Source organism: Chionomys nivalis, chromosome 23 (assembly GCF_950005125.1).
Source record: "Chionomys nivalis chromosome 23, mChiNiv1.1, whole genome shotgun sequence".
In the NCBI taxonomy this organism is placed as follows: Eukaryota; Metazoa; Chordata; class Mammalia; order Rodentia; family Cricetidae; genus Chionomys; species Chionomys nivalis.
This window is the reverse complement of record NC_080108.1, coordinates 40,529,746-40,556,925: the sequence shown is the minus strand read 5'-3', so window position 1 is coordinate 40,556,925 and position 27,180 is coordinate 40,529,746. Positions and strand designations below refer to the sequence as shown.

Here is a 27,180-nt window from a genome sequence, read left to right as displayed (position 1 = left end):
GACCCTAAGAGAGACACACATCTACATAGGAAGGAGAAAAAGACAAGATCTCCTGAGTAAATTGAGAGCATGGGGGGTCATGGGAGAGGGCAGAAGGGGAGGGGGGACGAAAAGAGGGGAGTGGAGAAAAATGTATAGCTCAATAAAAACAATAAAAAATAAATGTTAACTTTGGGAAGGTCCAAAGTCAGACATAGTTGGATAACAAAGATAATTCAAAAAGCAAAAAGTCAGTGTGACCTGGGAAAGGGATGTATTAGAAAATGAAGTAAACAATCACATTTTTAACATTCTGCTCTCTGCGAATTTAGACTCTTGGTTTATTATGCTCTCCGTTTTGGGAGAAGAGGTAATGAGACAGTCTCAGATAACCAGCCTGGCCTTTGCTTTGCAGCCTAGTGCCGCACTGGACTTCTGAATCTCTAGCTTCTTTTTCCCAACATGCCTTGATTATAACCCTCACCTTCAACCCCACCCCTCCACCCTGGGCAGGGTTTCTCGGTCTAACAGCCCTGGCTGTCCTGGAACTTGTTTTATAGGCCACACTGGACTTGAACTCACAGAGAACCTTCAGCCTCTGCCCTTCGAGTGCTAGGATTACAGGTATGCGCCACCAGCACCTGGCTTCCTAGACTGTATTTTATACTCACAAAGAAAGTAGAGCTCTAGTGGACTGGCCCAGGCAGTTGCCCACACAGCAAGAGACCGGGTAGTGGCAGCAGCTCTGTCTACCTGTGTGTAGTAGGTGTAGGGTGGGCATGCCTGCTCTCTTCAGTAGATTAATGGTGTGATTTTGGTGATTAAGTTTTAAAACTAGTTATTATCAATTTTAGTAAACACTTCTTCTAAAAGCTTCAGCAATAGAAAGGGCTGTGGGTGGGCTCAGTGGTAGAGTGCTTGCCTAGCATACATGATGATTTCAGTCTCCAGCATCAAGAAATACACACACACACACACACACACACACACACACTCCAATTGTTTTTTTCTATACTGGGTTAATACTGAAATGGTAACATTTTCCAAGCATTTGAATGTGTTAGCTTTGTGTCAGTGTGAGAACGGATTTACTTTGGATCATGACTGTATAGGTTTATGTTGCAAGGAGAGGCGGCCCCTTGTTTGTCCTGTATGCCCAGCTACCTTACACCCCTGAAATAACCAAACAGAAACTGTATTCATTAAAATACTGCTTAGCCCATTAACTCTAGCTTTTTATTGGCTAATTCTTACAAATTTATTTAACCCATTTCTATTAATCTGTGCATCGCCACGTGACTGTTGCTTACTGGCAAGATTCTAACCAGCGTCCGTCTCAAGTGGGAGATTCATGGCTTCTCTCACTCTGCCCTTCTTCCCAGCATTCAGTTTTGTCTTTTCTGCCTACCTAAGTTCTGCACTATCAGGCCCAAAGCAGTTTCTTTATTCATTAACCAATGAAAGCAACACATGAACAGAAGAACCTCCTCCACCAGGTTTAACTCCCTGCTAGGTTGGTTCTGTAGCCTCTGGGCCTGTGGTGCATCGTGGTAGGAATGTGTGGCAGAGCAAAGCAGTTGTCATCTCATGGTGGCTGGGGAGCAGATAGAAACACAGGAGGGGCAGGACTCCCAATATTCCCTTTGAGGTGACCAGAGTTCTTCCTACTGGGCCTTACCATCTTCCAGTAGTGCCCAACCGAGGACAAAGCTTTTGATAGCTGGGATTTTGGCGTCTGCCTCTCAAAACTATAGCATGGCGTAAATATATTAAAACTTGTGTGTTTATTTATCCTTTTATTGGTGTTACTAAAATGTTACATATTGGTGTTATTTCTCTTGTTCTGTGCCACCCTCACTGGTTTCTTCCTCTTTAGTGAGTATGTATTTTATCCCTATGGCAGGTAGGTTCCCCGTGGCACGTTTGTGTCTTGGAGTTATATTCCTATTTTGCCTCACAAAATCTTTGGGAATCAGTCAGAGAATCCACACCTTTCATTAGCAGGACACCTATAACCTAGGCTGTTAAGATAAACATAGAATGTGCCTTTTTTTTCATGAGTAGATATTTTATTCTTCAGACACTGATCAGAAGATATTTATGTTGACTTGGTTAGTTTAGTTTTTACAAACAGTCTAAAGATGCAAGAGAACTTAGAGGCATTTCCCGTCGTTTATTCCATAGAAGATATGGGTTGGTGAAGTTGATCCTTGCCAACAATAATCAGGAACAGGTTCAAAGTGATCATGCTGGCGGGGTGCTATAGAATCTTATGTACGTGTGAAAGAAAATATCCTGATTATAGACCTGAACTTTGTAATAAGGAAATAAGTTAATTTTTTAAAACTTTATTTTAATTTTATGTGCATTGGTATTTTGCCTGCATGTATGTGTGCTGATGCCAGATCCCCTGAAACTGGAGTTACAGACAGTTGTGAGCTGCCACCTGGGTGCTAGGAATTGAACCCATGTCCTGGAAGAGCAGTCAGTGCTCTTAACCACTGAGCTATCTCTCCAGCCCCTAGTTAAAAATTTTATTCCATTTTTCTCCTTAAGATGTATTATTTTATAAAAGATTTACTTGGGTTATTTTAGATTATGTAGATGTGTGTGCTGATGTGTGGGTGTGTGCTTGTGAATGCAGGTGCACATGGAAGCCGTAGGCCTCAGATCACCCTGGCTGCTGGGAGCCATCTTGCTTGCCCTTCCCCACCAAGATTCTGGACCCATTTCCTCTGTTGCAGTATTGTCAGGGGTAGTTAGCAGGTAGTGAGCTTGACAGGGGAGGTCAAGAGATCCTACTGTGTGCTCATTGTAACGTGTGGTCAGAATGAGGTCCTACGCCTGGGAAAACCTTTCAGTGTAAGGTGGAATTACTGTAGCAGCCACAACCCCTCCCCCTTTCCCCTTCCTGTCCTATCTTCATTCATACTGCTCAGAGTTTTGTGGTACTGACCACAGGATAGAAGCTATTAATAATTTTCTCATCAGTTAGGAACTAAGAGGTGAAGCCCAACAAGACATAATGTATGAAATTCTCAAAGAATACATAAAAGCATTATTATTTAAAAAGAGGTGGGGCCTAAAGTATGCTCTTGATCTTTTCTGATGTTCAGAGGTTCCCAGGCTGGTCTTTTGGGGACCACGGTAGGTGTTGGTAGCTTACATGTATTCCTGCCTGGGGCTGCTGGGGTAGATCTGGTTTAGTGGCAGCCCTGGAATCAGGCCTGAGTTTATCTCTTGTCTCTCTGTTTCCCTTCATTAACCTGTTCTTTCTTTCTGTTGTCTGTACACTTGGAGCAGGGACTATGGTTACTTGGCAAGTATCCCATCTGGTATTCCCTGCCCTCTATCAACAGATTCATGCTGACCTCAGTTGCCCCTTGCTTGTGTAAATAATGTCCCCTTTTTACCCTCCCAGAATTCAGTGAGCCCTGTTGCAGAATTTAGGTCTAGCAGCATGATTTTGCTGCCCTTCTCTAGCTGTTTCTACCTTTGATCCTTTGTATGTGGTCATAGAACAGGACCCTCCTCTACTTTACAGATGTGGCAGAATCTCATGACTTCCTTCCTTTCCTTGCTGGGGGCTCAAGGCACAGTGCACAGTTAGGCCTGCAGCTGCTGCTCCTTGCTATGGTGTGTGGGTATCTGTTATTCTAAGCAGGGCAGTTTATACTCAGTTCAGTATCTGTCCTGTGCCCTCTGCCCAGAGGACCCCTGTGCTTCACCTCAGTGCCTCCGCGAGCAGACGTTGCAGAGGCAGTGTAGTGATGTGGTGATCCTGACTTTTAGAACAAACGACGTTTGTATTTGAGGTACCACTGTGGAGAATAACAGAATAGTTTTTTGCTTTCAGAGGCTTTTATTAGGAATTTTCCTTTTTGAACAAGATCTTCTCTTATTTTGTGTCATTGTTTGATGTTCTGTAGGAGCTAATTGGTAAAACAAGGACTTTGTTAGATCTTTGGAATGAGGGTGTGCTTGGTGCAGATGCGCTTCACACATTTGGGGTGGGCAACTTACATGTGCTCTGTGCTTCTGATAACTAGTTTATGTCATGGTCTTTGCTTTGCTTTTTGGCAGAAATGTTTAGTTTTTCACTTTCTCTCCCTTTCTTAGAAACATTGCGTCTCAGACTGTAGCCAGACTGAAGGACGTTGCTCGCCGCATATCGTCGTGCCTGGACTCCGAGCAGCATAGCTGTGAGCGGTCTGCCTCCCTGGACCTGTTACTGCGCCTCCAGCGCTTGCTCGTCAGTAAGCTCTACCCAGGAGAGAACACTGCTCAGAGCGCAGATGCTTCCAGTAAGGTTTTTAAAAGCATGAAATTGACTTATGCATTTGGAGCTTTTAAATTTTTTTTTTTTGGTTTTAATCTGCCCTTTTCCATACTCATCTTTACACCACAAGCTTAGGCCAGAGTGACAGAAGCCTAAAGAAAAGTTTTACATTTTTAGAAATTTTATTTTTAAGTGCAGTTGATACTTATTTCAGTCCCATTTATCTGTTTTTATTTCAGAGTGAGCTAAGTGTTGCTCATTTTGTTTTCTCTGCTAAATTTGATTAAGGGCATTGAATTTGATCAATATTTTACTCGTTTCAAGTCTTTTTTTCCTGTCACCGTTGTTTGTGTGTACACGTTGGTTGTGACGTTGAGTGGTGGTCATGCGAGTGGCCGTAGCGTGAATTCTCCAAGGACAGCTTTGTGTGGTCAGGCTTCTCTTTCCACGCTTATGTGACTGCTGGGGTTTGAACTCAGGTGTCTGGCTTGTGTGGCAATTGCCATTACCCCCTGAGCCATGCCACATGTGACTTAACACTAGGGTGTTTTAAAAAGTGATATGGAAGTCTATTGTTTTATTACCTTCCCGAACACATATAGAATGCTCCTCCCTGTAACTGGGTTGCCAGATAAAAAGCCCAGTACCACATGTGGAGAGCCTTCTCTCAAGCTGTTACTTGGAGAAATCCCAGAGACTCCTCCAAGATGATACAGGCTATGGCTATTTCCCTTGGTTGCCTGCAGGAACTTGATGGTAAGACTGCTGCTCGGGATACTACACACCTTGGGTACAGGGTGTGGAAAAATCAAGCTGGCACTGGTCAAGAAGCTGCTACCTTTCATAGTACCTGAAGACATGTAGACATGGAGTTGGGGTGGGGGTAGAGTCTTTAACAGTCTTAGTGTAGTGATGAACAGTTATTGTGGCAGGATAAGCCATTGGGTGTAAAAATGGCAGAGACGTTACAGGAGTAACAGTTGTTGGCTAGGTTTAAGGCTTCCTCCACCGGAGGAAATGCAGTCCTGGAACTGTAAGTCTGGGCAGGGACCCATGGTTGGGGAGTGGGGAACCTACTACTGTTGTTTTGCTAAATGGACACAGTATCCAGCCTTTAAAATGCTTTCCCTGGAATGAGAGGTGCAAGCATGAGGGTTGGAGCTTGCATCTCCATCATTCACATTAAAAACAAGCCTGGGGGTAGCCAGGTGTGATGGGTCATGCCTCTGCTCGCAAGTGTGGTGGCGCAGGCCTCTGCTCCCAGTACTTGGGAGGCAGAGATCTCTGTGGGTTTGAGGACAGCTTGATTTGCATATTGAGTTCCAGACCAGTGAGGGCTGTATAGTGATAGTGAGACCCTGTCTCAAAAACAAAGCTGAAAACTAAAGAAAGCCTAGTGGGTGTAATCCCAGCTTCTTGGAGGTGGATCTGGGAATGCCTGTGCAGGCTGGCTAGTTAAAACAGCCAAATCGGCAAGTTCTAGATTCAGTAGTAAATAATAAATTTGGTAGAGCATGATCTAAGAAGACAACATGCATCCACCTCTGGCCTCCTCACACCTACTCACACATGGGTATATTCACATCTACACATGTGTGCCCACACACATGTGAGCATGCATATGTGCAAACATACACACAACATACTATAAACATGTCCCCCAAACCCCACTTTCCGTCTCAGTAGTTTTCTACTGTGAAGAGATACCATGACCACGTCAACTCTCATAAAAACAACATTTAATTGAAGTGATGACTTTCAGTTTCAGAGGTTTAGTCATCATGGTGATGTACAGGCAGACGTGGTGCTGGAGCTGAGAGTCCTACATCTTAGAGGCAACGGGAAATGGTCTGAGAGACACTGGGCAGTATCCTGAGCATAGGAAACCTCAAAGCCTGCTTCTTTCAACAAGGTCATACCCACTCCAACAAAGCCTCATCTCCGAATAGTGCCACTTCCTATGAGATTGTGGCGACCAGTTACATTCAGACCACCTCACTTGGCCAAATTTTCTTCCATATTATATGTAAAAGTTTTATTGTGTCAGTAGCTACTATTGCTCTGTTGACCGATGTTTGGTTTCTGTTTTCCAGAGTCGTTTTTCACTGGTCAAAGCTGTAGAAATAATGAAGAAGTCACCCTGATACGCAAAGCTGACTTGGAGAACCACAATAAGGATGGCGGCTTCTGGACTGTAATTGACGGAAAAGTGTATGATATAAAGGACTTCCAAACACAGTCATTAACAGGAAATAGTATACTTGGTAAGGGCTCACTCTATTCCATAGTTAGAGACCGTCTGTGTTCATTTAAGTAGAGTCCTCAGCTTATAGATAAATTCTTAAATATATCTCCAGGTATAACAGAATTTAACAAAGTCTATCTGTGACGTTGGTCTTGTCTTCACAACAAATTTGTGCTCAAGTTGAAAAATTTCCCATTATCATGCTTTTGTAGTTGTTGTTTTTTTTTTTTTTTTTTTTTTGAGAGACAAGGTTTCTCTGTGTAGCCATTGCGGTCTTGAAACTCTGTAGACTAGGCTGCCAGTCTGGCCTTGAACTTAGATAGCTGTCTGCTTCTGCCTACACAGCAAAGGCCAGTACCACCATGCCCAGCCACCATGACCCCCTTTTTTGGGAAGGGGTTGTTTTTTGAGACAGAGTTTCTTTGTATAACGGCTCTGGCTGTTCTGGAACTTGCTTTGTAGACTAGGCTGGCATTTTTATTTTCTAGTACTTTTGAGAACTTGTCCTAAGTTCTGAGTTGGCCTGTGAGAGTAGCAGGTTCTTCCATGCCAGCAGCTCACACTTTGGAGTTGAAGCAGACTTCCTTCCTGCCTGCTGTGTATCCATTAGGGCTGTCTGGCCTGCTGTGTATCTATTAGAGCTGTTTGGCCTGCTGTGTATCTATTAGAGCTGTCTGGCCTGCTGTGTATCTATTAGAGCTGTCTGGTCAAATTGCATTGAAGTCATGCTGCTGCTTTCCTTTTTGTTTTAGCTCAGTTTGCAGGGGAAAATCCAGTGGTGGCTTTGGAAGCGGCTTTGCAGTTTGAAGACACACAGGAATCTATGCATGCGTTCTTTGTTGGCCAGTATTTGGAGGTGAGCCTTGTGCCTGCTTTAATATGCAGGGTTGTGAGGAGAGGCTCCCTCTGTATGTTCCTGTTATGCAATGACTTTTTACTTTGTTATACTAATATTTCGACATAAGTGATTATGTTGGTTTACATGATATTTTGGGATGAATTTATGTTTTGTATGTTAAGGTTTATTATATGTAAGTCTTGAAAAGTTCACATTATGTCAGAAATAGAGAAATGTTCCACTTAAAAAAAGACATTAAGCTTTGGCTTTACAGTTGGTCAACTTACATAAAAATTTAGAATGGTTTACTGTTCTAGAGAAAAGTGAAAGAAGTGTAATTTAAGAAAGAAATGCATCTTTATGAATATTGGAGTTTATATATTTGGATTAACCTTCCAGATATCAGGAAGTAATAGAAGTCAGCAAATGAGGCTTAAAGCATTTTCTGGAGGGGAAAATGAACTTCGTGCATTGTCTGGTGTGACTGGAAAGTTTACTTGTACAGCACATTTGCTTTATTGTTAACCCTGAATTACTGATTTCCTGCCCACGAGGGCCACGGCTCACTGTCCTGCTAAGACATGCTGCGTGTCCACTGTTCTCGATCTCACTGTCTCTGTGCGGTCAGTGAGTCACTGTACTTTCTGGAAATAAAATGTACAAGTCATTTGAAATACCTATTGGGTTCTTCGGGGGAATATCCTAGTTCAGTCATTTAACAAAGCTTCTCCTCTTTCATGCCCTAGAGCTTTTGTTTATCTTCTCTGTGTGCCCTCTAGTGTGCTCCAGACTCTACTGTGAACTCACTGCCTGAGGTGGTAACAAGTGCCCTTGGCACCTTCTTGTCCTCATGGCAGTAGCTCTTACATGCACAAGCCCCTGGTCTTTTTGGTGTTGTATTTAATAAACTTTGTTTTCTCAACTGACAATTTTTTCAGCTTGACCAAGAAGTTGTTACCATACCAGATCTGGGAAGTCTGTCTTCACCTCTGATTGACACAGAGAGAAACCTGGGCCTGCTTCTTGGATTACATGCTTCCTATTTAGCAATGAGCACACCGCTGTCTCCTGTGGAGGTTGAATGTGCCAGTAAGAGCGATTTTACTTTTGTTAACCAGATTTAGGTGCCGCACTGGCACATATAGGGAAGGGCACTGTCGAAGAGGTCAGAGACCTTGGCTGCTTGTTAGAGTGGATGTCTGGAGACGACAGGATGACCTCCAAGCCCTCAGCTGCCTGTGGAGTAGACTGTGCTGTTAGCCTTCCTCCCTGAGACTTGTACTAGTGGTCAACAGAGGAGGAACTAGAATGGAAGGCACTGTGCCCCTGGACAGGTGGGGCCCAACCCAGTGCCAGGTCAGAAGCTTGTCTTTGGGAGGTAACCAGGACTTGCTCATTTTTTCCATAGAGCAAAGTGATTAGAATCAGCTCAGCTCTGTGGTTTAGAAGAATTGATGTAGCTATTTGTGAAAGTTCCCGAGTATTTCAAATCTAAGTATCCAGTAAGAACACTGAATACATCCCCAAGTCCTCAAAAAAAACCTGCTCTGTAGCTTTTGAGCCTGTCCTGGAACTAGCTCTTGTAGACCAGGTTGGCCTCGAACTCACAGAGATCTGCCTGCCTCTGCCTCCCGTGTGCTGGGATTAAAGGCGTGCGCCACCACCGCCCGGCATGCCAGTCATTTTCTAGTGGGGTTTCCTTCACTGAGGCATAAGCAGCTATAAATATCCCTAATCACCACAACAAAAGGTATATCCGGTTAGAGCTGCCGGACCCATGTTTCAAATGCAGAACACGCAGCTCTCTCCTTTCCAGCCCGTTGTTTTCCCATCTCTGAGCTGTTTCCTTTAAACACATGTGGGTTGTTTGTTAAAATATTGTCTTGTTTCTTTAGTTTTGTGAAGAGTTTAGATTGTTCAGGCATGCTGCTTTCTTGCCTGCATGCTCAGCATCTCTGATTGCAGAACTCAGAATGCTCTGCTGTCCCTCCTCCTCCTCTAGTATAGTGCTGATCTTCCACCTCAGTGCCCTTGATAGGCCTCTGCTGCCCTTCCTCTTAGAGCTGGAGTAAGGGGAGCGTCTGCTGGTTTCCCATGTGAATGTGTGTATTTGAGTCTTTAGGTGCTGTATTAATTTTTTTGCTACCATCAGAAATAGCTTGACTGGCAGGCCCATTTGGCTGCATGACTCATCCACCCGTGATGGTTGAGATCACGTGATAATAGAAAGCCAGAATGTGATTTAAGAGTGAAGTTCATGCTTTTGTAGCAGTTGTTCTCTAGAGCTAATCAGGGCCCTGTAGGCATGATATCTATTCTCTCACGGGCACAGCCACAGTGAGCTGCCTCTGAGGACCCCCCATGAAATCTACTCTTCCATGGGTACAGCCATGGTGTCCTGCCTCTGAGGACCCCCTCCTGGGCCCCATACTGTAACATTGAAATGTTGGGGACCAAGCTCCCAATGTAAGAATCCTTTGGGAAAAATATCTCCAAACCAGTACTTGTGAAGCCTGCACAGTTCTGTTATGCATTTTAGTTCTGTTCCTGTCACTCTGATAAAACACCTTGACACACAACAGCTTTAAAGGGAGAAAGAGTGTGTTTGACTTACAGTTGCAGGTCAACAGGCCATTGTGAGAAAGTCAAGACAGGAACTTGAAGCAGCTAATCCCGTGCACAGTTGAAAGCAGTCAGAAAATAAATACATGCGTGCTTGCTACTCCGCTCCACGTCTCCACTTGACACAGTCCAGGACTTAAATCCCGAGAATGGTGTCCCTCAGCTTAGATGCAGTCAAGGCAATCTTCCATAAAAGTGCGCAGGGCCCATCTGTGTACCAGGCTTCTTTTGGGGGGGGGTCACTAACCAGCTCCCAAATCTTGACTTGGAGACTTATTACTAGTTTTGGATGCTTGGCTGCTTTCTGGCTAGCTCTTTTAACTTAAATTAACCTGTTTCTCTTTATCTACCTTTTGCCTCGAGCTTTTTACTTTTCTTTCTTCTGTGCATCTTACTTTCACTGCTCCTCATGCATAGCTGCTGACGGCCTAGCTTCTTGCCCTGGGTGTCTCCTTTGTTCTATCCTCCTCTTTCTCTCTTTCTTCCTTCCCTCCCAAGCCTAGATTTCTCCTCCTGTTGATTCTCTCTGCCTGTCAGCCCTGCCTGTTCTTTCTCCTGCCTAGCTATTGAACATTCAGCTCTTTATTAGATCAATCCGGTGCCTTAGGCAGGCAAGGTGAAACAAATATAACAGCTCTTTACATAATTAAACAAATGCAGCATAATCTAACATAACACATCTTTACACAGTTAAAGTCATATTCTGCAGCAAAAAAGTGTAACACTTCTTTGCCTAGTTAAAATAATATTCCACAACACATCTGATCTAGACAATCCCTTACAGATAGCCTTTTCAAGTGATTCTGTATTGTGTTAAATAGACAATTTAAACTAATCATCACACCATAGCTAAGGTCAGAAAGTTGTGTTATTTTTTTCCACATGACTAGTGTAGGGAGTTTAAGTATGTTAGCAAGAGCGATGCTGAATGTCTTTTTTGAAACTGGGTATTCTGTTTAGGATTGTGTGTGTGTGTGTTTATTTCTGAAGACTTTAGTTTCTCTTTAATGAATACTTACGCATTTTCTAGAGTGGCTACAGTCATCGATTTTCTCTGGGGGTCTACAGACCAGCCAGATTCACTATAACTACAATGAAGAGAAAGACGAGGATCACTGTAGCTCTCCCGGGGGCACACCCATCAGCAAGTCCCGACTGTGTTCTCACAGATGGGCCCTGGGGGATCATTCTCAGGCCTTCCTGCAAGCCATCGCTGACAACAACATCCAGGACCACAATGTGAAGGTGCGTTTGATACTCTGACTCAGCATTCTGTAATCTTCAAGTAGCACAGCATTGCTTGTTATTTGAGATTTGGCTTTGAGGTAATAATTACTTGTTTCCATACCTGTGGGAAAAAGCTGGGTCGATGCTATGATATGTTGGGGTTTGTGAAGATTTATTCGTGACTCCGAGGTTACCTCTGGCTCTTCTAGCAGGAGTTTCTGTGTCAAATCGAAAGGTACTGTAGACAGTGCCACTTGACCACGCCAATCACATTTCCTCCTGAGCATCCTGTGGAGGAGGTTGGCCGTCTACTATTATGCTGCCTCCTGAAACATGAAGATTTAGGTACAGAGCTAAGAACCTGTGTGTTTTCACTATATTGTAGACCTTTCAAATGATGTGCAGTTTATATCAATTCCTACCTTGCCCTTTCCAAAAATGTCTCTTACAGGTCACGTGGCATTATCTTTAGTTCATGTAGGAGCACTTGGCATTGAAGTGAAGCACAGAACACTGCCTAAATCTGTGGTGGATGTTTGTCGAGTTGTCTACCAGGCAAAATGCTCACTCATTAAGGTGAGCGGATTCTAATCTTTTTCCCTGCTGGGTAAACAGTTGCAACGCGTTTGTTGTTAATCAATTTCCCTGTTTAACTTCACAGACTCATCAAGAACAGGGCCGTTCCTACAAGGAGGTGTGTGCTCCTGTCATCGAACGTTTGAGATTTCTCTTCAATGAATTGAGGCCTGCTGTTTGTAGTGACCTCTCTATAATGCCTAAGTTTAAGCTGTTAGGCTCGTTACCCTGTTGGAGGAGGATAGCTCAGAAGATCATTAGAGAAAGAAGGAAAAAGAGAGGTAATGATGTCAGTGTCAGGATGTATCGTTACCGTGTATCCCTTCCTGCCTCGGCTGAGTCTGACTTCGGAGGGACATTGTGGGATGTAAACATTAGGATGCATTCCCACCTTGACTGAGTCTGACTTCAGAGAGACGTTGTGTGTCATAGTGGGCATTGCCTGTGGCATTTTCATGGTTTGTCATAGTATTTATGCATATTTGTGATTGAATACAGAAGTCCTGATTAGTAAGTTGATAATGAAAGAACTTTAAAAAATTTATACTATCTTCCTGGTAATGAAATATATTGGAACATTTTATTTTGCCTTTTTTTGTGAGAACAATGTTTTGTTGTTTTGAAGTATTGAGTAAGATAATTTCCTCTATCTTTGGGTAATATACTCTAAGACCTTCAGTGGGTGCTCAAAACTGCAGGTAGTACCAAGCAGAATAAATTGGTAAATAAAGCAGAATAATTACAGCAGTTGAATATAGTGGGCTTCCCTGGATATAGTCGTTCATTCCTCAAAGACCCAAGACAAATAAATTCAAATATTTTTGGATCACAGTTGTGCACAGGTACTGACACCATGGAAACGTATATAGCCAGATCTCAGGCCTGTGTCAAAACTCAGTTGCTTCTTATTTCTGGACCCGGAACTGCTTGTTGTGGGTGTCTAGATGTACTGTATGATGTTTGAAGCTTTTCCGTCCTCTCGCCGGTCCATTTGCTCTTTTCCCCTCCCTTCCTACTCACCCCCTTTTCTCTATCCTCCTCTTCCTCCTTCCATTCCCTTCCTCTTTCCCTTCTACCTACCTTTCTTCCTACTAATGTCTCCCTTTTCTTCCCTTTCCCTTCTTTTTCCTTTTCCCCCTCTCCTTTTCTTTCCTCCCTGCTTTTCTTCCCAGCTCACTTGGAAACTCATTGACCTGTAGAAATGACTGATGACTCTGTGTATCCGGCATATTGTCAGACTTGATAGCATGTGCTAATGCTCACAGATACAGTTTATCACTGCAAAAGGATACAGAAGGGAATTGAAAAGGGGTGTGTGTGGGAAGATGCTGAGAGCCAGTCTGGCACAGCTTCCAGGGTCTCCTGCTGGTGGGATCCTATAAGAACCTGTGTTGTTTCCCAGTGCTAGTGTCTGTCAGGGAAACTTTCATGAACTTTGGTTTCCATCGTTTCTGTTGGTGGCTGTCAGACCAGTAGGTAGGCAGGACTTGTGTGATTGACACAAGTCACTCAAATTTCAACTCCCCAGAGGGTAGCATTCTTTCATTTCTTTGTTTGAGAAAGTATTGGTTCCTGAGGCTATTAATGTTTTTTACAGTAATTTGCTTCTTACTCAATTAAAAAAAATCAGTGACAGGGTGCTTTTCTAGCTTGCAAAGTTCTTGCACCTGTTATATGGTACTCTTAACATCACAATCCGTTATCACCTATCATGGCTCTAGAATTCAGGTACATGAAAACACTGTTTGTTTGTTTGCCTTTTGAGACAGGGTTTCTTCGTGTAGCCCTGGCTGTCCTGGAATTTGCTCTGTAGACCAGATTGTCCCCAAACTTAGAAATCGACCTGCCTCTGCCTCGTCAAGTGCTGGGATTAAAGGGGTGCACCACCACAAACCAGCAAAAACACTCTTTTAGAGAGAGGACATTGGTATGTAGCCTATGCTAGTCTTAAGCTTGTCATTTTCCTGACTCTGCCTTTAGGCTTCTGAATAATAGGGATTCCCCATACTTAACCAAAACACTCCTAAAAGGAGGCTGTTCTTAGGCTTTAATTCTTAGTACTTAGGAGCTAGTTAAGGTACAAACTTCCCTTTCTTTGGTTCTTTTTAAAAATCATTATTATTTTATATGCATGGGTGTTTTGCCTGCATCTATGTCTACCACATGAATGCCTGGTGCCCCTGAAAGTCAGAAGACGGTGCCAAATCCCCTGGTTGCAGACAATGATGAGCTGCCGTGTGGATTCTAGGATTGACCCTGGGTCCCCTGGAAGGGCATCCACTGTTCCCATAAACCATCTTTCCAGCCCATACTTTCCTTAACCTGCAGGGTTTAGACTACCCAGTCTGGCTTTGTTAACACCTTATACCTAGGTATATTGTCCTTTTTCTCTATGTTATATATTGAACAGAATTAGTCTAAAAACTTTAAAAGACCAAGAAAGGGAAGACATACCAAAGCACTCTGCACATTCGGTAGAAGCGCTCCTCACTGCAGACGCTAACAGAGGAGTCACACTGTTCATTCATACACTGATGGCAGACCCTTCATGTGGGAGATCAGCGAGGACAAGCAGGACTGTAGCTGAATGTGGCCTCTTGCTGTCTTTGTGTTGTTTATATGCTATGCTTGAGTTTTTGTTGTTGTTTTTAATATTTATTTATTTATTATGTATACAATATTCATCTGCGTGTATGCCTGCAGGCCAGAAGAGGGCAACAGACCCCATTACAGATGGTTGTGAGCCACCATATGTTTGCTGGGAATTGAACTCAGGACCTTTTGGAGGAGCAGGCAATGCTCTTAACCTCTGAGCCATCTCTCCAGCCCCTACGCTTGAGTTTTTGAAGTCTATTTTGTTATATATTAAGATAGCTACACCACCTTGTTTCTTAGGTCCATTTGATTGAAAATTTTTTTCCAACCCTTTACTCTGAGGTGATGTCTGTCTTTGACGTTGAGGTGTGTTTCTTGTATGCAGCAGAAGGATGGATTCTATTGCATATCCAATCTGTTAGCCTGTGTCTTTTTATAGGTGAGTTGAGTCCATTTATATTAAAGGATATTTATGACCAGTGATTGCTATCTCCTGTTAATTTAGTTTTCATTGTTGGTGATGTTAATTTGTGTGTTTTTCCTTTCTTTGGGATTTGCTGCTGTGAGATCATCAATGGTCTGTGTTTTTGATGTTGCAGCTAACTTCCTTGGATTGTAATTTTCCTTCTAGTACTTTGTAGGGCTGGGTTTGTGGCTAGGTATTGGTTAAATCTAGTTTTGTTATGGAATATCTTGTTTTGTTCTTGTATGTTGATTGAAAATTTTGCTGGGTATAGTAGTCTGGGCTGGTATCCATGGTCTCTTATTGAATGCAGCATATCTGTTCAGGACCTTCTGACTTTCATTGTTTCCCCTGATAAGTCAAGTGATTTTCTGATAGGTCTGCCTTTATATGTTACTTGGCCCTTTTCCTTTGCAGCTCTTAATATTCTTTCCTTATTCTGTATATTTAGTGTTTTGATTATTATGTGGCGAGGGGACTTCTTTTTTTGATCCAATTTATTTGGCGTTCTGTAAGCTTCTTGTATCTTCATAGGCATATCTTTCTTTAGGTTGGGAAAGTTTTCTTCTATGATTTTGTTAAATATATTTTCTGTGCTTTTGAGTTGGACATCTTCTCCTTGTTCTATACCTATTATTCTTAAGCTTGGCCTTTTCATGGTGTCCCATATTTCCTGGATATTATGTGTTAAGCTTTTGTTAGATTTAATGTATTCTTTGACTGATGAATCTATTTCCTCTGTTGTATCTTCAACCCTTGAGATTCTCTCTTCCATCTCTTGTATTCTGCTGTTTATGCTTGCATTTGTGGTTCCTGATCGTTTTCTCATGATTTCTGTTTCTATAATTCCCTAGGCTTGTGTTTTCTTTATTGTCTCTATTTCAATTTTTAAGTCTTGAACAGTTTCTTTCATATGTTTGATTGCTTTTCTTGTCTTTCTTTAAGGGATTTGTTGATGTCTTCCCATTTTTTGTTTGTCTTTTCCTCCATTTCTTTGAGGGAATTTCTCATTTCTTCTTTAGGAGTTTCAGACATTCTCCTGAAGTTATTTTTTAGGTCATTTTCTTCTGCTTCATCTATAATTTGTTGTTCAGGTGTTGCTGTTAAGGGTCACTAGATTTTACAGGTGTTGTGTTGTTCTTTGTGGTGTTGCATGTGTTTTTACCTTGTCTACCCATCTTTTCCTCTGATTGGTGTAGTTGGGGCTGTCTGACTCTGGTGATCAATCTTCCAGGTGCCAATTGATCCAAGGCTTAGATGGTTGCTCCTCATGTTGCAGTCAGTGCCATGGTTCCAGTCACCCTGTTGATTACTCCATGTTCCTGGAGGTTGCTCAGTGCTCCTGTGGAGTTTGCTGTCTCAGGCCTGCTCTCTCCTAGGTTGTCAGCTCAGACCTGTTTCTGTAAATGTCCCTGGTCTGGATTCACAGCTGCAGAGGTCCTTGGCTTGGGGTTGGTCCTGCAAATGTCTCTGACTCTGATCTACTCTCTAAGAGGTCCCAGACTCCAATATGCCCAGACCTGAACCCATAAAGGTCCTGGCTCAGGTCTAGTTCCTCGAAGGTCCCAGACTCATGCCTGGACCTGCAGGGGTCCTGGCTCAGGTCTGCTCCCTCGAAGGTCCCAGACTCATGCCTGGACCTGTAGGGGTCCTGGCTCAGGTCTGCTCCCTCGAAGGTCCCAGACTCATGCCTGGACCTGCAGGGGTCCTGGCTCAGGTCTGCTCCCTTGAAGGTCCCAGACTCATGCTGGGACTCGCAATGGTCTCTGGCTCCAGCCCACTCTCTCTCTTGCTCCTCTGTACCTCCTCCTATGGAGTTTGCTGTCTCAGGTCTGCTCAGGCCTAGGTTGCAGACTCCGTCCTGTTTCTGTAAATGTCTCTGGTCTGGATCCGCTCCTGCTCCCTTGGAATTCACTGTCCCAGGCCCGCTCAGGCCCAGGTCACTGTCTCAGTCCTGTTCCTGTGGAGTTCGCTGCCTTAGGCTTGTTCCGGCCCTTGTGGCTGGCTCAGTCTTGATTTTTTACAATTTTAAATTGTAAGAAGAAATCAGAAAGAAGGGTACTATTTTGACTCATGAAATTTTATGAAATATAAATTGCAACTTTCATAAATAAAAGTGTCATTTAAAAATATTTGTGTGTGTTTACGCACACAGATGTGCATGTGGGCACATACGCACATGCATGTGGGCACAGCTGCCATGACATACTTGTGAGGATCAGAGGACAGCTTGCAAGAGTCTGTTTTCCTACCATCATGTGTGTTCCAAGGATTAAGGTCTGGTTGTCAGGCTCGGCAGCACATACCTTTTCTGCAGAGTAGTTCCAGCTGTTGCCTGCCTCTCCCTGTTGACATTTATGTGGTCATAACTCCTCTTCGTGAGGTGGAGACTGTAGTGTTGAGTGTTTATAGCGGATTAGGTGGATTGAACGGCCTCCCAGGTGCTGGCAGTAAAAGGGCGTGCCACATGGCGCAGCTCTCACCTTTGTTCTTTAGGAGAGTCTGCTGTACTGTTTCTCTCCTGACTCTGACCTATGTCAGTGTTGTTTCTAGATGCCATGGGATACATATTGTAATAGTTTTTACTTTTGTCATTTGAGCATTACAGTTGACAGTGTCATTCTGTGCTGTTTTGAAGAAAATATGCATCCTTCTAGGTCTTTCTGTTGCTGTGATAAACACTGACCCTAAGAAAGTTGGGGAGGAAAGGGTGTATTTCATTTACAACTCTCAGGTCACACTCCATCACTGAGGGATGTCAGGGCTGATACTCCAGCAGGAGTCTGGAGATAGGAAGTGAAACAGGCCACGGAAGAGTGCTGCTCACTGCCTGGCTTCTCATGAATTACTTAGCCTGCCCTTGTACATTCCCGGGACCACTTGCCCAGGGACGGCAAGGGCTAGGGTCTCCCACATCAATCACTATTAGGAGAATAATCCCCAGGTTTGGCCTCTTTCCCCCCCCCCCGCCAGTCTTAGGGAGGCATTTTCTCAGTTGTGTCAAGCTGATGGAAAAACCAGCGCGTATATTGTTGCACATTAAAGTAGTTCTTGACTAAGGCTACCAGCCCAGACCAGTGAGTGCCTGACTAGAGGGCAGGCCTCAAGGTCCCCACCAGGGGAAGCAGGCCCCTGCTGCTGGGGTTGCAGTCTCTGCTTGTGATCTCCTGGACCTGCTCTCCCTGCCCCCTATTTCCCTTGGTCCCGGGCTCATTGGGGCCACCAGGAATCCCTGCATAGGTGCTGAGAAGTCCCATCTGGATGGGTGAGTGTGTGCTATCCTGGGGCGCACTGTCCCGGTAGAGAGCACAAACGCCCCCCCCGCCCCCCAGCTCCTGCTGCAAGGCTTTCTTTCCTACACACCCGCCCCCCACCCCCACCCCCAAGCCTGCCTTGTCTGCAAGGTCCTTAGCTGTGGAACAGTTTCCTGCCCTTTCACTAAGGCTACCAACCCAGAGCAGTGAGGGCCTGACTAGAGGGCAGGCCTCAAGGTCCCCGCCAGGGAAAGCGGGCCCCCGCTGCTGGGGCTGCAGTCTCTGCTGTGATCTCCTGGACCTGCTCTGCCTGCGCCCTACTTCCCTTTGTCCCTGGCTCATTGGGGCATCCAGGAGTTCCTGTGTAGGTGCCGAGAAGTTTCATCAGGACGGGTGAGTGTGTGCTATCCTGGGGCGGACGGTCCCGGTAGAGAGCACAAACGCCCCTCCCCCAGCTCCTGCTGCAGGGCTTTCTCTCCTACACACCCGCCCCCACCCCCACCCCCAAGCCTGCCTTGTCTGCAAGGTCCTTAGCTGTGGAACAGTTTCCTGCCCTTTCACTAAGGCTACCAGCCCAGACCAGTGAGTGCCTGACTAGAGGGCAGGCCTCAAGGTCCCCACCAGGGGAAGCGGGCCCCTGCTGCTGGGGTTGCAGTCTCTGCTTGTGATCTCCTGGACCTGCTCTCCCTGCCCCCTATTTCCCTTGGTCCCGGGCTCATTGGGGCCACCAGGAATCCCTGCATAGGTGCTGAGAAGTCCCATCTGGATGGGTGAGTGTGTGCTATCCTGGGGCGCACTGTCCCGGTAGAGAGCACAAACGCCCCCCCCCCCAGCTCCTGCTGCAAGGCTTTCTTTCCTACACACCCGCCCCCCACCCCCACCCCCAAGCCTGCCTTGTCTGCAAGGTCCTTAGCTGTGGAACAGTTTCCTGCCCTTTCACTAAGGCTACCAACCCAGAGCAGTGAGGGCCTGACTAGAGGGCAGGCCTCAAGGTCCCCGCCAGGGAAAGCGGGCCCCCGCTGCTGGGGCTGCAGTCTCTGCTGTGATCTCCTGGACCTGCTCTGCCTGCGCCCTACTTCCCTTTGTCCCTGGCTCATTGGGGCATCCAGGAGTTCCTGTGTAGGTGCCGAGTAGTTTCATCAGGACGGGTGAGTGTGTGCTATCCTGGGGCGGACGGTCCCGGTAGAGAGCACAAACGCCCCTCCCCCAGCTCCTGCTGCAGGGCTTTCTCTCCTACACACCCGCCCCCACCCCCACCCCCAAGCCTGCCTTGTCTGCAAGGTCCTTAGCTGTGGAACAGTTTCCTGCCCTTTCACTAAGGCTACCAGCCCAGACCAGTGAGTGCCTGACTAGAGGGCAGGCCTCAAGGTCCCCACCAGGGGAAGCAGGCCCCTGCTGCTGGGGTTGCAGTCTCTGCTTGTGATCTCCTGGACCTGCTCTCCCTGCCCCCTATTTCCCTTGGTCCCGGGCTCATTGGGGCCACCAGGAATCCCTGCATAGGTGCTGAGAAGTCCCATCTGGATGGGTGAGTGTGTGCTATCCTGGGGCGCACTGTCCCGGTAGAGAGCACAAACGCCCCCCCCGCCCCCCAGCTCCTGCTGCAAGGCTTTCTTTCCTACACACCCGCCCCCCACCCCCACCCCCAAGCCTGCCTTGTCTGCAAGGTCCTTAGCTGTGGAACAGTTTCCTGCCCTTTCACTAAGGCTACCAACCCAGAGCAGTGAGGGCCTGACTAGAGGGCAGGCCTCAAGGTCCCCGCCAGGGAAAGCGGGCCCCCGCTGCTGGGGCTGCAGTCTCTGCTGTGATCTCCTGGACCTGCTCTGCCTGCGCCCTACTTCCCTTTGTCCCTGGCTCATTGGGGCATCCAGGAGTTCCTGTGTAGGTGCCGAGAAGTTTCATCAGGACGGGTGAGTGTGTGCTATCCTGGGGCGGACGGTCCCGGTAGAGAGCACAAACGCCCCTCCCCCAGCTCCTGCTGCAGGGCTTTCTCTCCTACACACCCGCCCCCACCCCCACCCCCAAGCCTGCCTTGTCTGCAAGGTCCTTAGCTGTGGAACAGTTTCCTGCCCTTTCACTAAGGCTACCAGCCCAGACCAGTGAGTGCCTGACTAGAGGGCAGGCCTCAAGGTCCCCACCAGGGGAAGCGGGCCCCTGCTGCTGGGGTTGCAGTCTCTGCTTGTGATCTCCTGGACCTGCTCTCCCTGCCCCCTATTTCCCTTGGTCCCGGGCTCATTGGGGCCACCAGGAATCCCTGCATAGGTGCTGAGAAGTCCCATCTGGATGGGTGAGTGTGTGCTATCCTGGGGCGCACTGTCCCGGTAGAGAGCACAAACGCCCCCCCCCCCCAGCTCCTGCTGCAAGGCTTTCTTTCCTACACACCCGCCCCCCACCCCCACCCCCAAGCCTGCCTTGTCTGCAAGGTCCTTAGCTGTGGAACAGTTTCCTGCCCTTTCACTAAGGCTACCAACCCAGAGCAGTGAGGGCCTGACTAGAGGGCAGGCCTCAAGGTCCCCGCCAGGGAAAGCGGGCCCCCGCTGCTGGGGCTGCAGTCTCTGCTGTGATCTCCTGGACCTGCTCTGCCTGCGCCCTACTTCCCTTTGTCCCTGGCTCATTGGGGCATCCAGGAGTTCCTGTGTAGGTGCCGAGTAGTTTCATCAGGACGGGTGAGTGTGTGCTATCCTGGGGCGGACGGTCCCGGTAGAGAGCACAAACGCCCCTCCCCCAGCTCCTGCTGCAGGGCTTTCTCTCCTACACACCCGCCCCCACCCCCACCCCCAAGCCTGCCTTGTCTGCAAGGTCCTTAGCTGTGGAACAGTTTCCTGCCCTTTCACTAAGGCTACCAGCCCAGACCAGTGAGTGCCTGACTAGAGGGCAGGCCTCAAGGTCCCCACCAGGGGAAGCGGGCCCCTGCTGCTGGGGTTGCAGTCTCTGCTTGTGATCTCCTGGACCTGCTCTCCCTGCCCCCTATTTCCCTTGGTCCCGGGCTCATTGTGGCATCCAGGAGTTCCTGTGTAGGTGCCGAGAAGTTTCATCGGGACGGGTGAGTGTGTACTATCCTGGGGCGGACGGTCCCGGTAGAGAGCACAAACGCCCCTACACTAAGGCTACCCAACCAGAGCAGTGAGTGCCTGCCTAGCGGGCAGGCCTCAGCAACCCCCGAAAGGGAGTGCAGGCACCTCCAGCTTGTACTGCAGTGTCGCCTGTGTTCTACTCGACCCCGCCCGACCCCTTGCATTCGGCCTTCTTTACGCGGGTCATTGGAATACCACGCATCCATGTTTTGGTGTTGAGGAGTTCATCTGGAAGGGAACGGTTCCTGCCCCTACACTGAGGAGATACACCTAGAGAGTTAGTCACAGCAAAGACTGGTCCAAGACATCAGGCCTCTCCTGGCTCCATTTGAAGGAAAAGATGGGCAGGCGCCAATGCAAGAATTCCCCCAACAACTTGAAAGGCAACGTGACATCACCAGGATCCAGGAATCCCGAAATGAGAAGTGTACACCCTAATCCAGAAGAATTAGAAGAATTCGACTCAAAAGTGAATTTTATGAAAATAATAGAGGACCTTAAACAGGAGGTGAAAAACTGCCACAACCAATTAGAGATTACAAACAAAAAGGTAGAGGAAATGAATAAATCTCTCAAAGATACCCAAGAAAACCAAGAGAAACAAGAAAAAGTAATCAAACAGGTAAGGGAAACGGTTCAAGACTTGAAGAATGAAGTGGAAGTAATAAAGAAAACACAAACCGAGGGAAGGATGGAGATGGAAAATTTGAATAAACGAACAGGAACTACAGAGACAAGTACCACCAACAGATTACAAGAGATAGAAGAAAGAATCTCAGACACTGAAGATACCATAGAGAAAATAAACACTCTCATCAAAGAAAACAGCATAACCAACAAATTCTCATCACAAAACATTCAGGAAATCTGGGACACAATAAAAAGACCAAACCTAAGAATAATAGGGATAGAAGAAGGAGAAGAAGTACAGCTCAATGGTCCAGAAAATATATTTAATAAAATTATAGAAGAAAACTTTCCCAACCTTAAGAAAGATATTCCTTTGAAGGTCCAAGAAGCATACAGAACACCAAATCGACTGGATCAAAAAAAAACATCTCCTCGTCATATAATAATCAAAACACAAAACATACAGAATAAAGAAAGAATATTAAGAGCTGCAAAGGAAAAAGGTCAAGTTACCTATAAAGGTAAACCTATCAGACTTACACCTGATTTCTCTATGGAAACCATGAAAGCCAGAAGGTCCTGGATAGATATACTGCAGAAACTACGAGACCATGGATGCAAGCCCAGACTACTATACCCAGCCAAGCTTTCATTCACTATAAATGGAGAAAACAAAATTTTCCAGGATAAAAACAAATTTAAACAATACGTAGCCACAAATCCAGCCCTTCAGAAAGTAATTGAAGGAAAATCACAAACCAAGGAGTCCAACAATGCCCACAATAACTCAGACATCTAATGACCCTTCACCAGCACAACTTGAAGAAGGGAAACACACAAACTCTACTACAAAAAGAAGGAAAGAAAGAAAGAAAGTAAAAATGACCGGAGTTAACAACCACTGGTCATTAATATCACTTAATATCAATGGACTCAACTCACCTATAAAGAGGCACAGGCTAAGAGATTGGATACGAAAACAGGATCCAACATTCTGTTGCTTACAAGAAACACACCTCAACCACAAAGACAGACATCTACTCAAAGTAAAGGGCTGGGAAAAGGTTTATCAAGCAAATGGACCTAAGAAACAAGCAGGTGTGGCCATACTAATTTCTAAGAAAGTTGACTTCAAACTAAAATCAATCAAAAGAGATGGAGATGGACATTTTTTACTCATAACAGGAACAATTCACCAGGATGAAGTCTCAATCCTGAATATCTATGCCCCTAATATAAAAGCACCCACTTATGTAAAAGAAACGTTACTAAAACTCAAGGCAGTCATCAAACCACACACACTAATAGTAGGAGATTTCAACACTCCTCTCTCACCAATGGACAGGTCAATCAGACAGAAACCTAACAGAGAAATAAGAGGATTAAGGGAGGTAATGAATCAAATGGACTTAACAGACATCTATAGAACATTCCACTCAAATAAGAAAGAATATACCTTCTTCTCTGCAGCTCATGGAACCTTCTCGAAAATAGACCACATACTCGGCAACAAAGCAAACTTACACAGTTACAAAAAAATATCGGTAACCACCTGTGTCTTATCAGATCACCATGGATTAAAGTTAGAATTCAACAACAATGCTATCCCCAGAAAGCCTATGAACTCATGGAAATTGGACAGTCAACTACTGAACCACACCTGGATCAAGGAAGAAATAAAGAAAGAAATTAAAGTCTTTCTTGAATTCAATGAAAACGAAGACTCAACATACTCAAACCTATGGGACACTATGAAAGCAGTGCTAAGAGGAAAGTTCATAGCATTAAGTGCCCACATAAAGAAAACGGAGAAAGCACACATTGGAGACCTAATAGCCCACCTTAAAGCTTTAGAAAGAAAAGAAGCAGACTCACCTAGGAGAAGTAGAAGACTGGAAATAATCAAATTGAGGGCTGAAATCAACAAAATAGAAACACAGAAAACAATCCAAAGAATCAATGAAACAAAAAGCTGGTTCTTGGAGAAAATCAATAAGATTGATAAACCCCTATCCAAACTAATCAAACGGCGGAGAGAGAATACGCAAATTAACAAAATCAGAAACGAAAAGGGAGACATAACCACAGACACAGACGAAATTCAGAGAATCATTAGATCTTACTACAAAAACCTGTATGCCACAAAATTGGAAAATGTAAAAGAAATGGACACTTTTTTAGATAAGTACCATATACCAAAGTTAAACCAGGACCAGGTGAACAATCTAAATAGACCTGTTAGTCGCGAAGAATTAGAAGTTGTTATAAAAAACCTTCCCACCAAAAAAAGCCCAGGTCCAGACGGCTTTAATGCAGAATTCTACCAGAACTTCCAAGAAGACCTAATACCTATACTCCTTAATGTATTTCACAATATTGAAACAGAGAAGTCATTGCCAAATTCCTTTTATGAAGCTGAAGTTACTCTGATACCAAAACCACACAAAGACACAACCAAGAAAGAGAACTACAGGCCAATCTCACTCATGAACATCGACGCAAAAATACTCAATAAAATACTGGCAAACCGAATCCAAGAACACATTAGAAAAATTATCCATTATGATCAAGTAGGCTTCATCCCAGAGATGCAGGGCTGGTTCAACATACGAAAATCTATCAATGTAATCCATCATATAAATAATCTGAAAGAAAAAAACCATATGATCATTTCATTAGATGCGGAAAAAGCATTCGACAAAATTCAACATCCCTTTATGATAAAGGTCTTAGAGAGATTAGGAATACAAGGGTCGTTCCTAAATATAATAAAAGCAATTTATAGCAAGCCGTCAGCTAACATCAAATTAAATGGAGAGAAACTCAAAGCTATTCCACTAAAATCAGGAACACGACAAGGTTGTCCACTCTCTCCATACCTCTTTAATATAGTGCTTGAAATTCTAGCAATAGCAATAAGACAACATAAGGGGATCAAAGGGATTCAAATCGGAAAGGAAGAAGTTAAACTTTCATTATTTGCAGACGATATGATAGTGTACATAAGCGACCCCAAAAACTCCAGCAAAGAACTCCTTCAGCTGATAAACACCTTTAGTAGCGTTGCAGGATACAAGATCAATTCCAAAAAATCAGTTGCCCTCCTATACACAAAGGATAAGGAAGCAGAGATGGAAATCAGAGAAGCATCACCCTTCACGATAGCCACAAATAGCATAAAATATCTTGGGGTAACCCTAACCAAGGAAGTAAAGGATCTATTTGACAAGAACTTTAAGTCAATGAAGAAAGAAATTGAGGAGGATACCAGAAAATGGAAGGATCTCCCTTGCTCTTGGATAGGGAGGATCAACATAGTAAAAATGGCAATTGTACCAAGGGCAATTTATAGATTCAATGCAATCCCCATTAAAATCCCATCAAAATTCTTCACAGATCTTGAGAGGACAATAATCAACTTTATATGGAGAAACAAAAAACCCAGGATAGCCAAAACAATCTTATATAATAAAGGATCGTCTGGAGGCATTACCATCCCTGACCTCAAACTCTATTACAGAGCCTCAGTATTGAAAACAGCTTGGTATTGGTATAAAAACAGAGAAGTTGATCAATGGAACCGAGTAGAAGACCCTGATTTCAACCCACAAACTTATGAACACCTAATTTTTGATAAAGGAGCTAAAAGTATTCAATGGAAAAAAGAGAGCATCTTCAACAAATGGTGCTGGCAGAACTGGTTGTCAACGTGTAGAAGAATGAAAATAGATCCATATCTATCACCATGCACAAAACTCAAGTCCAAATGGATTAAAGACCTCAATATTAGTCTGAACACACTGAACCTGATAGAAGAAAAAGTTGGAAGTACTCTACAACATATGGGTACAGGAGATCACTTCCTACGTTTATCCCCAGCAGCACAGACATTAAGGGCAACATTGAATAAATGGGACCTCCTGAAACTGAGTAGCTTCTGTAAAGCAAAGGACACTGTCACTAAGACAAAAAGGCAACCCACTGACTGGGAGAAGATCTTCACCAACCCTGCAACAGACAAAGGTCTGATCACCAAAATATATAAAGAACTCAAGAAACTAAACTTTAAAATGCTAATGAACCCAATAAAAAAATGGGGCACTGATCTGAACAGAGAATTCTCAACAGAAGAAATTCAAATGGCCAAAAGACACCTAAGGTCATGCTCAACCTCCTTAGCGATAAGGGAAATGCAAATTAAAACAACTTTGAGATACCATCTTACACCTGTCAGAATGGCTAAAATCAAGAACACCAATGATAGCCTTTGCTGGAGAGGTTGTGGAGAACGAGGCACACTCATTCATTGCTGGTGGGAATGCAAACTTGTGCAACCACTTTGGAAATCAGTGTGGCGATTTCTCAGGAAATTTGGGATCAACCTACCCCAAGATCCAGTAATACCACTATTGGGAATATACCCAAGAGATGCCACATCAAATGACAAAAGTATCTGTTCAACTATGTTCATAGCAGCATTGTTTGTAATAGCCAAAACCTGGAAACAACCTAGATGCCCTTCAATGGAGGAATGGATAAAGAAAGTGTGGAATATATACATATTAGAGTACTACTCAGCAGTAAAAAACAATGACTTCTCGAATTTTGCGTGCAAATGGATGGAAATAGAAAACACTATCCTGAGTGAGGTATCCCAGACCCAAAAAGAGGAACATGGGATGTACTCACTCATAATCGGTTTCTAGCCATAAATAAAAGACATTAAGCATATAATGTGTGATCCTATAGAAGTTAAATAAGAAAGTGAACCCAAAGAAAATCATATAGTCATCCGCATGGAGAGGGGGAAGTAGACAAGATTGCAGGGCAAAAACTGGGAACTTGCGGGTGAGGTGGCACGGGGCAAAGGGGAAATGGGATGAGAAATATGAGAAGGGGAGGATGGGAGGAGCTCGGGGGATTGGGATGGTTGGGATATAGGAAGGATGGATACGGGAGCAGCGAAGTATATATCCTATCTAAGGGAGCCATCTTAGGGCTGGCAAGAGACTTGACTCTAGAGGGGTTCGCAGGTGTCCAGGAATATGTCCCCAGCTGGTACCTTGGGCAACTAAGGAGAGGGAACCTGAAATGACCCTATCCTATACTGATGAATTTCTTGCATATCACCTTAGAACCTTCATCTGGCGATGGATCGAGGTAGAGACAGATTCTCAATTTGGAGCAACGGTCTGAGCTCTTAAGGTCCAAATGAGGAGCAGAAGGAGGGAGAACAAGAGCAAAAAATCAGGACCACGAGGGATGCACCCACCCACTGTGACAGTGGAACTGATTTATTAGGAGCCCACCAAGGCCAGCTGGTCTGGGACTGAATAAGCATGGGTTGATTCCGGACTCTCTGAGCATGGCGGTCAATGAAGACTGATGAGAAGCCAAGGAC

General features: G+C 44.9%; 1 protein-coding gene across 1 annotated transcript in view; it reads left to right on the top strand.

Annotated features, from left to right (window-relative positions):
- The window catches only part of LOC130865102 (putative HERC2-like protein 3), a 58,118-nt gene that overhangs the window by 10,174 nt on the left and 20,764 nt on the right, over positions 1-27,180 (top strand). Inside the window, 8 exon segments of the mRNA XM_057755984.1 lie at positions 4,099-4,283; positions 6,352-6,522; positions 7,256-7,359; positions 8,280-8,430; positions 10,994-11,208; positions 11,403-11,535; positions 11,642-11,766; positions 11,852-12,047. Of these exon segments, the coding sequence (XP_057611967.1) occupies positions 4,099-4,283; positions 6,352-6,522; positions 7,256-7,359; positions 8,280-8,430; positions 10,994-11,208; positions 11,403-11,535; positions 11,642-11,766; positions 11,852-12,047 (1,280 nt within the window).